At 37.9% G+C, this 18,939-nt stretch overlaps 1 protein-coding gene across 15 annotated transcripts in view; it reads left to right on the top strand.

The window, feature by feature from the left end:
* The window catches only part of pHCl-1 (pH-sensitive chloride channel 1), an 839,505-nt gene that overhangs the window by 614,607 nt on the left and 205,959 nt on the right, over positions 1-18,939 (top strand). For all 15 annotated transcript variants that reach the window (XM_081749495.1, XM_081749485.1, XM_081749494.1 and 12 more), the window contains one exon: positions 870-952. In XM_081749495.1, coding sequence (XP_081605621.1) covers positions 870-952 — 83 coding nt within the window. The remainder of the gene's footprint in view (positions 1-869; positions 953-18,939) is intronic.

Below are 18,939 nucleotides of genomic sequence, written 5' to 3'. Positions count from 1 at the left end.
AGTTTATATTTAACAAATTTGCTATTGAACAATATAAAAAACGAGACAAAATTGACATTTCTCTTAAAGCGATGGTTGGGTGATGAAATGCAGTAGTACCGCAAGTTACAAACTTAATTCGCTCCTTCGCTCGGTTCGCGAGCTGGAATAATTTTTGCCATGGAAGTTCAATCAATCGCCCGAGAAACGTAGCTTTCCGACCTGCTTATGGATTTACTTGTTGCAAAAAATATATACAATTTTGTAAACTGTACTGCAATATGATTAGGTTTCTTTCCATCAGTTTCGCTAACATTTTTTACTTTCTTAAAGGCCATAATATCAACACAAATTGTATCAAGTATAACGCAACAATACGTTCACAGCCGTGAACCTGAGTACAACTGTTGCTGTTAGCGAGCCGAAACCATGACCTCAAAACGACTCATATACGTTCGTGCGCCGATGCATTACTCGCTGGTCGAGTTAAAATATGTTCGGATCGTGGGCCCATTTGTTTATGACTAGAAGCATTTGTGACCTGGGGTACCACTGTGAGAGGAAAACAGTACATATGACAAGCCTTGAGACTAAAGAAAGAAAGAAGGTATCATACCATGAATATTATGTGACCAGTTCTACGATGTGTACATTTATTATTGTAATTTAAGGGGAAAAATGCATTATGATGTTATATTAAATGTGCTAATTGTATATATGTATGTATCAATATTGTATATATTTGTTGTATGTATAGCAATACTCAAAGACTATATAATGCTTCGCAAACAAATGCTGCTCATCACTCACATGGCTTTTGTGTGTTATTTCATTTTTGGTAGTGAGTTTGTGCATTCTAACATAAACTTTTAATTTTCCTTTCATTTCAGTTCTCAAAGCGACATCTCTGACAAGGCAATCTTAGACATTCTGTTATGCAAAGATCGGTACGACAAGAGGTTAGCACCATCAGGTAAGGTTTCACCCGTCTTTTCATTTTTTCTACCACAAATATAATCAGATTATCAAGAAACTCAAACTAGGCAGTAGAATAAGGAATCATTTAACAGTCATTGGGTTCTAAATCTATTTTGTTTTCCCTGTAACATTCTCGTATATCGTTACTACTGCAAATTTCTTGTCAAATATGCAAGGATTTCCCAATTATATATTTCATACTTTTTCTTTATGATGTTAAAATATTTAAATTCCTTTGTATTCCTTTTTACAGTTGAAAACAGGAACATTGTTCGAATTATGTTATAAGTTAATGAGTAATAATATTTCGGAGAGAAAAGTTACCACAAAAATGTCAATTTTTCGACTTAAGATGAACCACTTTTTTTTAAAAACTCAAAGATTTCATTTCATTTCATTTTTCACTTTTTTTTACGAGTAATCGTAAGAAAAAAAAAGAAAGACCGTTTTCTACAAAATCTTAGAACAGAGACATCTATACTCAACATGTCTTATCAGATTATCCCAAAACTAATTCACAGACGCTAATTGTTCATCATGTGCACAGTTTGTAAATATTTTCAGTAAATTCTGCGATTGTAATCATGTGAAATGACCGATTAATTATGTCATCGTTTTATACACATGGTGAATATGTTTGCCTCCGATATTATATTTCTTCTCTCATTTCATTTCTCTTGTAAAAATCCCGGCTGAATCTGTACGCGATCTACACAACTCAGCCGATATTGACCAAATTTGGCAATGGAAGTAGAACTTAAATTCCTTAGTATGCATGTGAAATATTTTCCTAAGGAGATCTCTGGTTCTCAAGTTATTGCTAATCCAAGTTGAAATGTCAAGTCCAATTTCGTGAAAGAAACATTCATTAAATTCTGTTTAGGACAAGAATGAGGATTAAACACATGAAAGAAACCTGCTAAAGGTTAAATTGATGTCAGACGTTAACCTAGGGTTAACAGCGGTCGTCTTTCTTCTGACATGCCCTCTTCTAAAAATAATCCGATCGTTTTACTTTAAAAAAAATTAAAATCTTTAAGTTTTATCTCCCACGGTTATGCCGGCTAGGCTAATTTAAAGGAGGGAGAGCGGTGGCTCAGTGGTAGAGCGTTTACCTCCGGTGCTTGGAGTCCCTCGTTCAATTCCAGCACTCGCCGTGTAGACTTGTGCTGGACAAACACCATGCTCGTGGGTTTCCTCGGGATTCTCTCTTTTTCTTCCACTTTCTTCATTCCATCATTTCATTCAGTTCCCATTATCACCGTCTCCTTTAGCCTCACCGGTATTATCGTGGGACGTAAAACTGAAAAACTTCATTTTCATTTCTAATATAAAGGAGACGATGATGATGAGAAATGAATAAAAATCGTAGAATGAAGAAAGTGCGAGTAAACGGGAGAATCCCGAGAAAACCCGCACACACGGTGCTTATCCACCATAAAGCTCACTTGGTGCGAGCTGGGATCGACCAGAGACTCCACACACCAGAGATGAACGCTTCACCACTGAGCCACCTGGGTCCAAAAGTAAAATGAGGAATTGTCTTGTCTTTAGCAGTATGGAGCACTCCTGCTATAGGCCTGTCCAACCGCCTGTTTTTGAAGTATCTCTCAAAAATGCATGTAAATAATTATAAGAACTTTTTAACCGACTTAAAAAATATGAGGTTTTCTATTCAGCATTTTTATAAAAGCAATGTCGCTTCACAGTTTGGTACACGAAATCATAGAATGGCCATGCAAATGAAAAATTGAACCGCAAAACGCGTTGCATCTATGATCATAATATATTATCGAAGTGAGCTATTTTAGCAAGAAAACAACACAGTAAGCAGAAGCTCTGCATGAATATGAGTATAAAACCTTATGACACTTTCAAAATAGCCATGTGTGCTATATAGTTTTTATCAAACCTCATCCCCGTGTCGTTCTAAAACTAAAATCATTAATTTACTTTTAAAAAACTCAAAAATCAACGTTAATAATTCAAACTAATTATATAATTAATGATGACTTTTGCATGTTGAAAACAAAAGAAATCTATAATAGGAAACAACCATCTCTATAAACTTTGTCTAAAATATCAATAAAAACATATGCTAAGCTTGTGCCTCAAGTAACCAAATCATAAAATACTCACATCTGTTAAAATTAATCAGGTATGTGCATAATGAAGTTCTGTCAACTGCTATGATATACGTGTTGTACATAAACACTTCACAAAGCAAAAACACAATTATTATAATCATTAATGAAAGCCTATGCATTTTTATTCATGCTTAGAAAACACTGGGTCTTATGCAAAGTCGTTTTGACGTATGATTAGCGTCATACTAAAGACCAGACTACTGCAGTCGAACTCTTTAGTATGGCACTAATTACTCGCCAGAACGACTCTGCTTAAGACCCACTACGTTTAAAAGTTTTACTATCAAAATAAAGTAAACAAAATTGGTTATATTGTATTTATAAAGAGGTTGATTCAGCTATATTGAGCGGATGTCAATGTGTAACTATACCGTGCATGAGCAACCAATCGCTGTGAAATTGCCACAAGGCAAGAAACAGAATCTCGTTAGTCACGGAGTGTAGCTGTGTGGTGGAGTGTAGACTGGTGTTTCTTAAACTAAACAGATTCCGGCAAAGGTCCATTGTGGCCCTTTTCAACGTTAAGTTCACAGAGTCGCCCATCGTAGAAATGTGTAAAGTGCATAGCGACGCAAGTAGCTAGAAACCGGCCTTCAGTAAAGAAACCCTGTCACTATTGTGTGTGGTTCGGCGTACGATGACCTTCGAAAATGCTCCCACACTGCGTGCGATAGCCAGCAAATGTCCCATATCGCAGGCGACGATCAAGAGCGCTATCCATAGAGATTTACGAATCATGGTCATACGCAAGAACAGTATGCACACTCTGAAACCGTGTAATATGGATGAGCTAAAACGAAGCTGCAATAGGCTGTGTGATTGTCACCTTACGGGTAATCTTTGTAAGTTCGTTGTTACCATTTATGAGACGAGGATTTACCTCACAGACTGTGGCAAATTCCGTGCCGTTACATACAGAGAGGGTTTCACAAAAAGGTTCATGATTGTGGCCGGTTTCTCATAAGGGACAAACTGCGTATCCTGAAGGTAGAGCGAAACGTCAAAATCAATGCAGCGTACCACCAGACTCATGTCCTGACTGAAACGTATCAGCTTCAAATCCGAGCCTTGTACGGACAAAATGTGAACCAAGTTGAAGTGTACCGAGACAAGACATTCAGCCACATTGGGAAAACGCCGCTGGAATCCTGTCGCCGTATGGAACACGAAACTGGAGTTGCGGCAATTCCCTCTTCTGATATACTTGTCAAGAGTCGAGATGGTAGCCCAGTGGACTATTGTGCTTTCGGACTCCTAAAGCGGTGCTTGTCCCATCGTCTAGTCTGCACAGTCTCCGGTGAATGCAAAGCCTGTAAAGAGGAGTGGGATGCAATACGCATGGTCCAACTGCAACGCAGTCTTATTCAATGGAAACTTCGATGCTGGCCATAGTCAGTAAAGGTGGGTTTCAGATCGAACACAACCGGTGGTGAAAACACGGTGTTTACTAGGTGAGAGGCACATTCAGTTTCGGCTCAATATAATCGATCTCTGTTAAATCCTTTCATACAAGTAAAACACTCTCAAATAAGATTTCCCAAACAGACCAACAGCATGACCATATGTATAAAGGTATTGAATTGAGAACCCTTTCTTTGAAAAAAAGTTCACTAGAAAAGCTGAAAGACAGAAAGCAGTTTCATTTTGTAGTTACACAAGCGCTGCAACTACATTCATTAACATTGAGCATAAGACAAGGAGCTACTGTTTCTTAACATGGAAAAGCACATTTATATCTACATTACTCGTACCATCCCGTGTTCTTGACAAATGTTTTTGCAGTTTACTACTATAATAGTTACACTTAGCAGCGTTTAACTCTTACTTATTTTGTAATGTTTTGTGGAGAAATAGCGTAAGTTGGAAAGTAAAAGATAGTGAATGACAAAATTCAAAACTGAACATGTTGGTGGTGCATACAATTGAATTCGAGTTATCTTCACGAGGGCATAGCAGATATTGTTTAAAATGTTCCGAGTATGTTTCCAATCTCTTATATAAAAATAGGAAGGATCTTATTTGTGGTCGTCACCTCTGGTGCTTGGGGTCCCGGGTTCGATCCCAGCCCCGCCAAGTGAAGTTTGTAGTGGACAAACACTGTGTGCGTGGGTTTTTCTCGGGGTTCTCCCGTTTCCTCCCACTTTCTTCATTCCACCATTTCATTCATTACTCATCATCATCGTCTCCTTTAGCCTAACCGGCATAACCGTAGGACGTAAAACTCAAAGATTTCATTTCATTTCATTTTTTTGTGGTAGCATCAAGGGAAAACGGTTGAACCGTGTGAAGTGATTTTTTTCACTATAGATATAGTTCAGAGCAACGACTTGATGTCTGGAACACTGAAAATTGAAGCAGCATAACACTGTACTGAAATCCATTTACAAAATTTATTTGAAAATGGTGCAATTCTAGCTATTACCATTCTATATGTAACAATATAACTGTTTGTTACGGCACTTGTAGCTATAATCCAATTTCGCCACCAATCAAATCATTCCTACTGGGCTTCCCTTAAAACCAGATAGTGTCTACAAAACGCTATAATATGAAACTAATAATTGTTTTCAAGACCTTTCGCATACTATGTAAATTTGACTGCCAAGCAATTGTGGCGTCACAAACTGCACGCCCAAATTTCAGGTCTACACTGAGAAAAAACTATGTCATGTACGTAAAAACGTAGATTGCATGCGTAAATCCTGCAGTTTTCGGACTTAATAACCCTATCTAACATCCTGCAGAAAACGTATAACTGAAGACGTATGTTTTATACGTACTTTTCGTATACGTGTTCCGAATAAATGTAATTTCCGTATGAAAGAAAGAACTGTGTATAGGCGGTCTGAATCTCACCTACAGATAGACATATATAACATATAGCTGACGTATATAACATACGTATACGTATGTAATATACGGAAGACTGTTAAAGGTCAGACATCTTGCAGCGGCCTGATGTAACATCTAAAGGGGAAAAAGGCAATACGTATTAGGATATAGATAATATATGCTCCTTACAGATGTCTGTAGTAAATATAAGGAATCCGTATATTTGAACAATATACCGCTGTCCAGATAACTGATTTTTCCCAATGTGTAAGAAGAGGTTTGGAGACAATAGTTTATTTAACAGAATTTGTAGATACCACCTTCCTCACTTTGTACATTTTTTTATATTCTTCAATGTCTCTAAGGCGTTCACTAATTTTTTTTAAAAAAACTAAAAGTGGTGTGAACTTAACAAAAAACTTTAAGAAACGATAATGATGGCTGACTGAGAGATCACTCAGCTTTTACATGAAGGATTCCTGGTTCCATCGCAAGCCATGTCGGTTTTTAGTAGACAACATATTACCCCTCACTCTTTTCCTCCCACTTTCTCCTTCTACCTATTCATGGTTCATTATCACTCCTTCAATTTCCATCCGTTCCCTTTAGCTTATAGGTCAACTAAAGATAGGACAAAAAAGTAGGAAATATAAGCACAGATACGAAAAGGAAAAAAATAAACTTCAAAAAATAGTATTGGTTTCTCTCTTACTTTGGAAAAAATAATCTCATCTTTAATTATTGCAATTGCAATACTGCAATTGTAATTAGCTATGCTCAGGGACAGTGATGCACAAACATTTTTACACGAGGCCAAAGAAAAGAGAAAAAAACTTTAGGTGGGCCAATCTAGTTTATTAAAAACAACAATGGTACATTATACAAAATTCTTCTAGTTTCTCATAAACTGGTTCAAACCGGAATGCACTTACTCTCAGAAGTTGAGTGATCATCTGTTAGTCTGCTTCGTACACAGCTGATTCGCAGTAATCGTATTCTTCTTTTCGTTCGTCAGATTAATAATCATGTCACGGGCCGGATAGAACTTTTCAGGAGGCTATATTTTGGCCCCTGGGCCGTACTTTGCTCATCACTGCCCTAGAACGCCATTGACCAAGTTAATAATCATTGTAAATCCAATATTGATTATGGAATTGGGGAAACAAGTGTGTTTCTCATGCCCACCTTGAAATGAGTTTTATTATCGTTGTTCGCACACTCAATGTGATACCAAATACCCCAGATTTAGGTTGTTTTAGGTTCAATTTGCGGTGTTGACTTTGCACAATGAGTAGTGAATGATCCAGGTCATTTGGATCATAGTATTTTCGTTCTCATTAGAATGTGAGCGTCCCTTCTCAGACCCGGAAGGAGCCAAGATGTTATGAAGTGTGCAGAGTTATTGCAAAATTTATATGGATTAATGATATTCAGAAATCGTGATTCCCGGTGTATCATTATTCCTTAATCAAGGTAGCATATCTTGAATGTACCAAATACCTCACCGAGCGAAGTAGCTCAAGTGGTAGAGCGTTGGCTTCGCATTCGGGAGGTCGCGGGTTCGATTCCCGCTGCCGACCATCCTGATTGGGGTTTTCCAGGGTTTCCCTCAATCCTACCAGGCAAATGCCGGGATGGTACCTACTAAAACAGGCCCTGGCCGATACCTTCCCAAATCCTTTCCATTGTAGTTGCTGTTGTTGTTGTTATTGTTAGATATCCAGTATAAAATGGCCTCAGAGCTGTATCTGGTAATTGTTAAATAAATAAATAAATAAATAAATAAATAAATAAATACAATTTCATGTTTATTCGTCTTTCCAGCCTGAAAAATAAGGCAGTCATTTTGAACAGACTATACAAAAGTAATCATTTGAGTTCAGTGGAGTTGCTCAAGACTTTTTTCAGTAGTTTTGGAAAATCGTTCACTTAGAGTTTGAAATCCCTCAGAAGGAGAGCATATGTTCTAACGCACTCATTCTCATAGCCCTTACAACTACCAGTGGAGGATCTAGAAGGCAAAATTTGAGGGACAGCCAGAATCCAGATTATCATAGGTATATCATGAGTTTACAATTTTTCCATGGGTCCTGCAGAAGTTTTCAATTTAATGCTGTCCCGATGGATATTACGTCTTGATTGAACATTAACATTGTGGACCTCAAGTAGATATATTGTTTTATGCAGTGCATAACAGAAAAACTGTAACTGAAACCATATCTAATGTTTCAAAAATTTTCCAATAAAGAATAAACGGCAACACTTACTGTAAACTTTCAAAAGTATATAAATAAAAGCTTCAATTATTTTTGTCACTCAAGAAATTAGAGGGCTACACCTCCCCGGTCCCGAGTTGGGTCCATCTACTTCCTTATATAACTTGCTATAAACTACCCTAATTAGTGTCAGGCGTAAGACCAGAAACGGGGTAGAACATATGAAAACTAATAACAATATTTCTGTATAAAGTATAAAGTTTCTTTAAACCTTACATGTACCGTAATAGTTTGAATGGAATCAATTTAGTAATCGCTCTCACACTTTTTTAACTTTTTCTCAGAAGGCTGCCCTAGTCAGAAGATTAAAAAAAAAAAACAATGTTCGTTTTCCCCTCTAAAGTATCTGCTGTTTCTCGTTAACATTGTCAAATAAAAACTGAACCTTATCTTCGTTTGTTTTTCTCTTTCTTTCGTTTTCGCACGCAATACTAGCAACGGAAACACATTATGCGTATGTCGCAACCAACGATGTTATAAATAGAGGATGTGCCCATATGTATCTTCATCCTATTAAATCGGTGAAGCCAAAAAGCAACCGAGCATCGGCACGTCTGATTGGCTACTCTCGTTTCTACCATCGTCTGATTGGCTACTTTCGTTTCCGCCATGATTGTTGGCTCAAAACATTGCGATCCTATTGGGCGGAGTGGGCAGAGTAGGGGTGGCGAAACTGTGACGTATGACTTCAAGATTTTGTTGTAAGGGCGGATCCTCTATTTTATAAGATCCTTGGTCGCAACGCTTTTCTTCTTCCTCTTTTATCATATTATTTATTCTCTCATTACAAACTTACATTGCTATAAAGCATGCGAACTGGGAATGTTTCAAACGTTGGTTATCAGGGATATACTTAGAAATTTTTCACGGGGTTCAACTTGTTGAGCTTGACACACAATCTTACTGAACAATTACTTTGTCCTATTATTATTATTATTATTATTATTATTATTATTATTATTATTATTATTATTATTATTATTATTATTCACGCATCATTAAAAAAATCCTGAAAATAGGGAAATGGGATTTTATTTTCCGAAATTTCAAGTGTTAGCTACATTCGCTGCGTCCATCATACCCATATTTGGAATTCATGAATATTTCCTCCACTTACTGCAAGTATTTTAAGTGTACAAAACATTATTATTGTAAAGGTTCTTATTAAATATACCGACAAACTGTAAGGCGTGATTCCTCACATCAAAATAAGGAAAAACAAGTTCATATGGACCTGTGGCCAAAAATACATTGTTTCAGAGCTAGGACCGTACAAAAGCGTGTTATTTGAAAATAATATACAGTATATATTAGCATTGTGCAATGTGTGTGCAAGAGATTTCCTACAGGATGTAGTTTCTAGACATGTTCGCAACAGAATTCTCTGATTTAAACGTGAGTCCAAAGTAGAGAAAAGGAAAGCCTTGACACCAATGAAAACTTAATGCTTCGCGGAGATAGGAGAACAATAGAAAGAAATGCAGAGGTCTTATTAAACGCTTGGAGGGACATGGGTTTAGAAGTGAATGCACAGGAAACTAAATACATGGAAATGCGTCGGGACCGTAATACGGCAAATTACGGATGCGTTAAAATATCAAATAACACTTCCGTAAAGTGGATACTTTCAAATATCTAGTATCAATATTAACATAGCAAAACCATATCCATGAAGAAATTAAATATCGACTAAAAGCAAGAAATTCGTGTTATTATCCAGTTCAAAATCTCTTCTCGTAGCAAATTCCGTCGAGGAATTTAAAGCTTAAAATATATAAAACAATAATCATGCCTGTTGTTCTGTATGGTTGCGAAACATGGTCGTTTACTCTGAGGGAAGAACATAGACTGAAAGTATTTGAGAACAAGATCCTGAGACGAATATTCGGACCCAAGAGGAACGGGAATGGAGAATGGCGGAAACTTCATAACGAGGAACTATATAATTATACGGTTTACCCAACATTGTTAGGGTTATCAAGTCTAGGAGGCTCAGGTGGGCAGGTCATGTAGCCAGGATAGAAAGTAGGAATGCTTTCAAAGTCTTGCTTGGAAGACCAATCGGAAAACGACCATTAGCAAGACATACGCACAGAGATAGAAATACAAAGTAGAAACTGGATGCAGTTAGCTAAGGATAGAAGTCAGTGGAGAGCTTTTGTAAATGCGGCATTGAACTTTAAGGTTCCATAAGCCATAAAGTTAGTTAGTTAGTATGTCTGGGAATTACACCCCGTAGAAAACCCCTTGCACACACAATGCTAAAATATATAATTTTGGATGTTGTTTGTATGACTTCTTTTAATTGATATTGACCGCTACTTCACGGTTTCTCGTATTCAAAATAACGCGTCTTGAAAAGTAGCCATCTGCACACTTCTGGATGACCCTAGCTCTGAAACAATGGACTTTTGTCCACAGATCCATATGAACTTTGTTTCTTACTTTCATGTGAGGAATCACTCTTACAGTTTGTCAGTATAGTTTGTGAACACCCTGTATATGTTATAAGGATATAAAAGTGAATATTTTACCAAATGAATACTGAGTAATTCGAGAAATAGAAATCTTTAAAACTGGGTAATTTAATAAAATTCTTAAAATATAGGATAGCATAACTAATTTACGTGAGAATACACAGTAGTTATGCTTTTTAATTCATCTCATGAGAAAATTAAATAAAATCTATTAATATTGAACACCTTTTGAAATTAAAAAAGTTATGCGTAAGCCTTTTTCTGAAATATTATGAACAAATATGTGAAAATTTGATGAAAACTGTTCTCATTGTTAGAAAGAAAATTGAGAATAAACTCTAATACATAAAATATTATCAACATAGTAGAATCTGTATTGAAAATATTCTGTCTAAAATCTTCTTCCTTAGGCTATTATTTTTCAAAAAGTCAAAGAAAACGTTTAAACAATCGGAACTAAAACAAGATAGTTATGAACATCATCCTATGTTCAGATACATGCGTGAAGATACAAAATAACTAACTAACTTTCTGGCCTATGGAACCCGGAGGTTCAATGCCGCGTTCACAAAAGCTCTCCACTGACTTCTATCCTTAGCTAACTGCATCCAGTTTCTACTTTGGATTCCAATCTCTGCGAGATCCATCTTAATATTGTCGTCCCATCTGCGCCTAGGTCTTCCTAATGGTCGTTTTCCGATTGGTCTTCTAGTCAAGACTTTGAAAGCGTTTCTACTTTCTTCCATTCTAGCTACATGACCCGCCCACCTAAGCCTCCTAGACTTGACGACCCTAACAATGTTGGGCAAACCATATAAATTATGTAGTTCCTCGTTACGAAGTTTCCGCCATTCCCCATTCCCGTTCCTCTTTGGTCCGAATATTCGGCTCAGGATCTTGTTCTCAAATACTTTCAGTCTATGTTCTTCCCTCAGAGTAAGTGACCATGTTTCGCAGCCAATACAGAACAACAGGCATGATTATCGTTTTGTATATTTTAAGCTTCAAATTCCTCGGTAGAATTCGTGACGACAAGAGATTTTGAACCAAATAGTAACACGAATTCCCTGCTTTTAGTCGACATTTAACAAAATACATCTTTAAAAGTTAAATACCTCATTAATTGAAACCAATATAGAGGCATGGTTTCTCAGTAGTAGAGCGTTCACTCGTGGTGCTTGGGGTCCCTGGTTCAATCCCGGATCGCGCAAGTGGGCTTTGTGATTCACAAATACTGTGGTCGTGGGTTTTCTCGGAGTTCTTCCATTTCCTCCCACTTTCATTCCGCCATTTTCATTTATTTCTCATCATCATCATCTCCTTTAGCCTAGCCTACATAACCGTGGGACATAAAACTGAAATATTTCATCTCATTTTTTTAAAACCGATATTACACATAATTTAATAAAAACATGTTCAAATTATGGAGATTGTGAAATAATTGCGTTCATTACTATTTCACTTCCTCCTTGTTCAATCACGAATTAACTGAAAGAAATAGACCCCTATTTGCGCTTTGCACCGCATATTTTCGTGTGTTTGGCAGTGAGATAGTAAAGTTTCAATCTATACACACTCTGGAATATGGAATGGATTTTTACCCTCTTTTACTTCCTTATCTTGACGTATTTGAACCCCAATCAATAGGCTAATTTCCTGAAATTAGATAGGAGGTAATGTTCCATTAACATAAGATAAATTTTGCAAGTATTATCGTGAAACAGACACACACACAAATGTCAGTTAAGTTGGATGGTACCAGCTTGCTTCAATAATCTTAGTGGTTCTGTTAGATTCTTTTGACGTAAAGAAAGTTCCAGCACTAAATGCGATCATCCAAACCTCTAACAAGGAGAAGGCAGACATTGATAAATGAACTTCGGGACCATTTTTCGCGAGGTAGTATTGCACATTTAAAGTATTAATATTACAAACTGGGAGCGCGCAATAGCCAAAAATAGCGGAGAAAAAGAGTCTTCAAGTTTTCGACTCTCCGCATATATCGTACGACGCTGAAAGTTATCAAGTGGCGCCGTAAGGGAGTGAGGAACATCTGTGACTCATGACTATTTCAGTCCATTTCGCTTACAGTTTATCCCGTGCTCTGCACGGTGCACGCCGTTAATTACGGCACATTTAAAGTACAGTACTGTCCGGAGCAGTGACGGATAACAGAGAGTGACGGTTAATCGAGTTTCTACTGTAACTCTATATGTGATAACAAATCCCTGGAATGTATTATTCTCAATACAATGTTTTACCTCTGCTGTGGCTAGAAATATTGCTTCTCAACGTTTTGACGTTCAACAATTGTCAGTTAAATATACATAGAAAGAGCATAGATGAATAGAAAGCATTTTTGCTTCAAATTCATGAAGTTTATAGTTCGAATACTTGGTCTGACCATCCTGCTGAGGTTTCTCAGAAATATTGATGAATGTTATCAGACGAATCTCAGTATAGTACCCTGAATATACGGTCAAGGCCAATTTGCTTCTAAAGCATTTTCCCATATTGTTTCCTAAGTCAATTATCCGGTTGGTACTTCCGTAGACCTATACCTTATATACAGAGTGTTCGGACCAAAACACTTTGGGAAATGAAACCTCACAAGAAAACATAAAAAAATTATAAACCAACATAGTTGCACAAATGATTATTTCTCAACTAAAGCCCGCTGGAAATTATAACGTGAAGGGTTGTGTGTAGCTCGAGGAAGAAATGTCGGATGAAATCGGTTCAAGGAACATAGTGCTATACCTTTTAGAAATCAAAAATGTTACATCAGAAACTGAAAACGGCGTTCCATATTCACAGGTACACTAATGGAACTTAAGCTCAAAATAACCGTTATGCTCTTTTATGCGGCATTTTATTCTTGAGTTGTGAACGTTTCTACAGCGTTACTACCTATTTTCGGTACCTATAACTCCGAAAAAGATGCATTTATGACTCATGCTGCTCTATAATTTGCTTCATGTTTTTGTATGAGGATTATTTTTTCAAAGAGTTTTGGTGTTGCTTCCGAGTTCTCGGTATAATCGGTGCTAAAATTGCAATGAAATATAGGATAAATCCTTACAACATAACATTGCAATGCGTGTTTGAAGGACATCTTATTCATAACGTGAAATATTGTTATTTTCAAAATTCAGAACTGTAGTTTGAAATTATACTAATTATGTTAGAAATTAAAATAACATTTCTGACCAGAAATATTTAAGGGTAATTTGAAAACTTGAGTAATACTGCGAAGACCCTAAAATGATTCAATAAATCCTAAAAGTTTTATGTGAGATCGTGGTGTTATAACAGACTATGATGTATTAGTTTCAACCATTTCAATTCTAACACCAAAAATCCCACCGTTCATTAGTATAACCGCTCGTATATTTAGAAAATATTGTGTCGATCAGTAGAAATAGTTGTTAGCATAGGAACCGAAAGATAACTGAGAAATATTTATATGTTGAACCTTTTTTCAGAGGGGCTTATCAGATACGAAGGCTCACCATCTGGGGAAAATGGCACATGTGAGTCTTTCTTCAAGTTTCTCGTTTTCTTGTGAAATTCACTGGTTTTTATTTTGATGCTTCCATCAAGCAATTGCTTTCACATTAGGCTCTTGATTTGTTTCTCACATACACGCGTCTTATGAGCACACAAACACTTAGAATAATTTTTGACTGCAACTACACATTTAATAAGTACTGTACTTCCCTTTCATACAATAGATTATAAATACTATAGAAAATACGTGTACATGGTAAATAGAAAGTATTCCACTTTTGATCTCGAAGAACTCAATTGTTAGTTTTGCCTTTGGCGTGGGAGACCCGGGTTCGATTCCCGGTGGGAGCTCATGTGGTTCGGATTCCATGTTAATCAGTAGGTCCACGTCTCTTATAGCCTCACTGCTGAACGGCACGTTAAATTCAAAATCAACTCAACTCAATTGTTAATTTAGATTTGAAATCCTAAATGTATGCAGCATAATATCCTTACGACTGGACACACTTCATTCAGAAACCCTTTAATTGTTAGAAGCAGCTGGAAAGTCGCTTTGTAAATGGAGCGCAGTTAGTTTCATGTACCCCAGAATATCTTCTCGTAACTTAAATCGAACCCCTTTTAGTGGAATTTTCATCTTGAGGAACGATTAAAAATACACGTAAATAAAATCTGTCAGTTTAACGATTATGCCCTTTAGACTAAGGGAGACGATCTTTAAGGCAAGTGAATGATTATGGAAGGATTGATGGAATGAGAAAGTGGGAGGAAACGGGAGCACAACGAGAAAACCGACAGACATGATGTTGTCCACCACAAGCTTACTTGGACGGGGATCGAACCAGGAACCCTATGCCCCAGAGGTAAGCGCTTTACCACTGAGCCACCATGCCCCCTTGAGGAACAATTAAGGATAAGAAAACATTTCAAGAGCAATGGCGGATCTAGCTCGGTGCCGGTTAGCCTACCCCTGTCCCCCAGTTTTTCAGTGACAAAAATAAACGAAGCTATTATTTATATATTTTTGTAAATTTATAGTAAACTCATGATCTATCTATCGTAGTGTGGGTTCTGACTGACCCCCATAGTCTTTACCTTCTATATCCGCCACTGGTCAAGAGTAGATGTCCGTAGAGTACTGTATAGATGACAACGGTAGATACTTCGGAACTGGCATTCGATTAGCCTCAAACTCAATAACTGAACGATTGATGTGAGAGTTCCATTGAGATTGGCAGAACAAAAGTTCGATTAAGATTAATGACCGTGAGTTCTAGAGTGACCGCGATGACTTGTGAAGCCTGGGTTCAACATTTATCACTGCTTTACGTCACGTGTGATGTAACGAAAAAATAAGCTGCCTTCCTACACACACTTAAGAAAACGTTAAACAACAGAAGTGCACCAAACTTAGAAGTGTGACGAACGAGAAACTAAACAACTAGAACACGAAAACTAACAATTATTCGAAATAAACAGTAACAATAATAATAGCAAGAATATAAAAAAAACGACAAGAAAAATAATAACAAAAATAAACGAAACTTAACGGCAATCCGACACCACTGTGTCCTCAGGAAATATTCCCCGTATAGTGCTAGAGACAACACCAGCAACATTTCATGGAGTTGGGTTGACGACTGGAAACACCGTCGCGTTGTATTGGGTGCTGAAATTGGTAGATCTAGGTCAAGCGTCACGACTCTTTGTGACCACTATAGTAAGCTTGAGTTCCATTAAATCTAGTGAAATTAATGGAAGATGGATATCTCTAGTTGGGAGATCACGAACCTCAATAACCAAGGGAATATAGTGTTTGTCCAAGTAAGTTTAATTCAGAAGCGAAGAATGTCCTGCGATACAACCGCAAAGTTCTTACTACCCATATGTCTGCTCCTTGCGTCTCATCTCATATGAAGGGGTCGAGTGCCTATGTAGTGCTCTTGAATGGTATGTTGTCTCAAACCTACCATTAGCCTTAATCCTATATACAATAATGCCCTTGCGATAATAAGGGAATATATTATAATTTTAGAACTCGCACGTTTTTTCTTTGCAGTTTTTGAATTTGCAAATAAAGTGTAGATGCGCATTAAATAATTGTAAAACATATACACTGAAGTTTTTAACAGTCATTTCCGCTAAAATAAATCAATAACGATTTGGGAATTGGCAAATGGCCACCCTGGATCAATTCTTTAAATTAAATTACGTTCACGAGGGGATGGAATTGCTATTGTTCAGAGTAGTACTAATCAGGATTTTTTCAAAAATAATGAAGGCAATGACGCCGATTTGAAGTTCCAAAATCAAGATTACGAGATTATTCATTATTGTTATTAGTAGTAGAATTATACTTAATTCTACAAATATCATTACATAACCAATATACGATGTTTTTTTGTAATATACAATAATTTTAAAGACGAAAATGCATAATTTTGTTCTCTGAGGTTGGCAACTCTGTGTTGTCTTATTTTGCATACTCATGATTGATGCACCATTTCACAAAAGTCAACGAAAACGTCAACATGGCCTTAGTTTGCTCCACACCTGTCATAATTCTAATAAATCCCGACAAACATGCGAATTTGTAGAACTTACAGTTGAACTTCACAGTTGATATTAACGAAATTAAAAGGTTCGTTAAATAATAATTGAGTCTATATATTTGCTGAATCGGCAATAAATTCCACGAATAACATTTCTATACGAAACGATAAATACCCAAATAGTTTGTTTAACACCAACTACATTCTGACTAAACGTAAAAATGTAGTTTTTGTTTCCATTCAATTTCCAAGGTTTCAATGTAAAATCTCTCAGAAACCCGAATTTGCCGAATGAATTTTGAGGGAAGGGTAACACCCCTCTTATACTATTTAGGTTCGCCCCTGGCTACAAGTCATGGGCTGAGATGAAGATAAGGCTATGTACCCCTGCGACTTCGGGACTTAAGGAGGTGCTGTGATCAGCATCAGCTCTGAATCCTTCACTCCAGACATAAAATATCCCCTTCCAGTGACCCAGAGTCAATGAAAGAAATACTAATAATGACATAGCTGCCATTTTGAGGGTATGTGGGCATTGTTGGCTAATCGTCCGTTTCAGCGTTTTCATTGGCCAAATCATTCTCGATTAGAGAATAGGCTGACATTATTCATACAACTACCGTTTACTCTGTGCTCTGTTCGAAGACGGACATCCTGGTCGGTAGGTACACATCTTACTAACTACGTTACAACTGCGTTTTCGTAATATACTTTGGTAAAAAAAAAAAAACTACAACGATTGAAGCCTCACGCGATCCTCAAACGGTGTACGTTCAGATCCAACAGTAGCTGTTTGTCCATGTCTCATGTATCCGATGTACTGAAAGGTGATGTTCAAATCAAAGCAAACAGAATTTCTTTCATGTCTTCTTATAGAAGTTACGTATTTGGCAGTGTTGTCTAGTATATACGAAGGCAATTAAAAAAAAAAAAAAAAAGCTCCCTTTGTGCATGTGTGAGAAATAGCTGGGAACAGCAACGTCAGTCTTGTGGCGTTGTGTGTAGTAGTTCAGCGGACATTAGGAGCTAGTGGTCTACTACTTCCACGATTTAGACGCTGACTAGACGTGCTGCGGCCGCTCGGCCTCTTAGACCTACCGGTTCCACTAACATAAGCACCCAACCCATAGTCCCTCTATCTTGACTTTATGTGCTTGTACACAAAGTGCACCGTCAAAATTTGTCCTCTAACCTTGACGCCTTAGCGTGTAACCCCCATTCTCTGAGCGAGTGAGATGCGCACACTGCGCGGCAAAGCCAAAACCCCCAACTACCAGTTCCTAGTAGTGGAAGCGGACTGCTAGCGAACCAGTCCTCCCATACTCTGCAAGTATGGTGCCCAAACGTTTCAAGGCAGCCTCACCTCCCAACATGCTCACCGTTACCCAGATTCCTGGGATTAGCTCCCGTGTGGTACCGAATCTCGCGGTATGACCAAGCCCGGTAAAGCTCAACCCAATCCGGAAGTCCCAGGCATACCCGAAAGGGTTTGTTCAATCGCGGCCCTGCCTACCTCAAACGTTCAACTGGCAACCGTCTTCGCGTGTAGAGGTACCACGCATACGTCGAGATACTCCCGTATCTCAGCCTAGTTCCTATGGTACATGTTAAGTTACCATCTGAATTTGGTGCCGGCCCATACCTTGCATAGTTTCTTCCCTTCAGCGAGTTCAGAGTCGTTACCCAGATTCCTGGGATAGGTGCCTCTTCCACCTCCGTTCAGTCCCTCCGCAGGCTGGAATCCGACACTTCCCTCTCGGGTGGATCGTTCAAGCAATACGGGACTTCCTCTACCGGTAGAGGTACACCGTACATTACCAAAGCCAATTACTGACGTAGACTGTCTGCTCAAGGCAGACATTGTCATTTGGGAGCCGTGTCTCCGGGGAATCCGTGTCTCCCCTGGCAGCCCCGCCCTAGCAATACGGGTCTGCCTATCTTTTACGTGTCTAGGTAACACTGCACGTCGTAGATAAGGTAGATCTCGACCAAATGATACGTGCAAGCCACCATTAGGAAGGACCACCACACCCTCCTGAGGTACGGTCGTACAAACAATACGGAACTTACTTTAATTACGGTGAAGGTACACTGTACATTACCAGGCCCAATGGCTGATGTAGACTGTCTCCCTTTAAAGACAATGGCAATTTGGGAGCGGCGGCTCCCCTGCTAGGGTCGTGAATAT

The sequence above is a fragment of the Thermobia domestica genome, chromosome 2 (genome assembly GCF_964235325.1).
Source record: "Thermobia domestica chromosome 2, izTheDome1.hap1.1, whole genome shotgun sequence".
Lineage (NCBI taxonomy): Eukaryota > Metazoa > Arthropoda > Insecta > Zygentoma > Lepismatidae > Thermobia > Thermobia domestica.
Note: the sequence above shows the minus strand (reverse complement) of the source record. Positions and strands in the feature narration are given on the sequence as shown.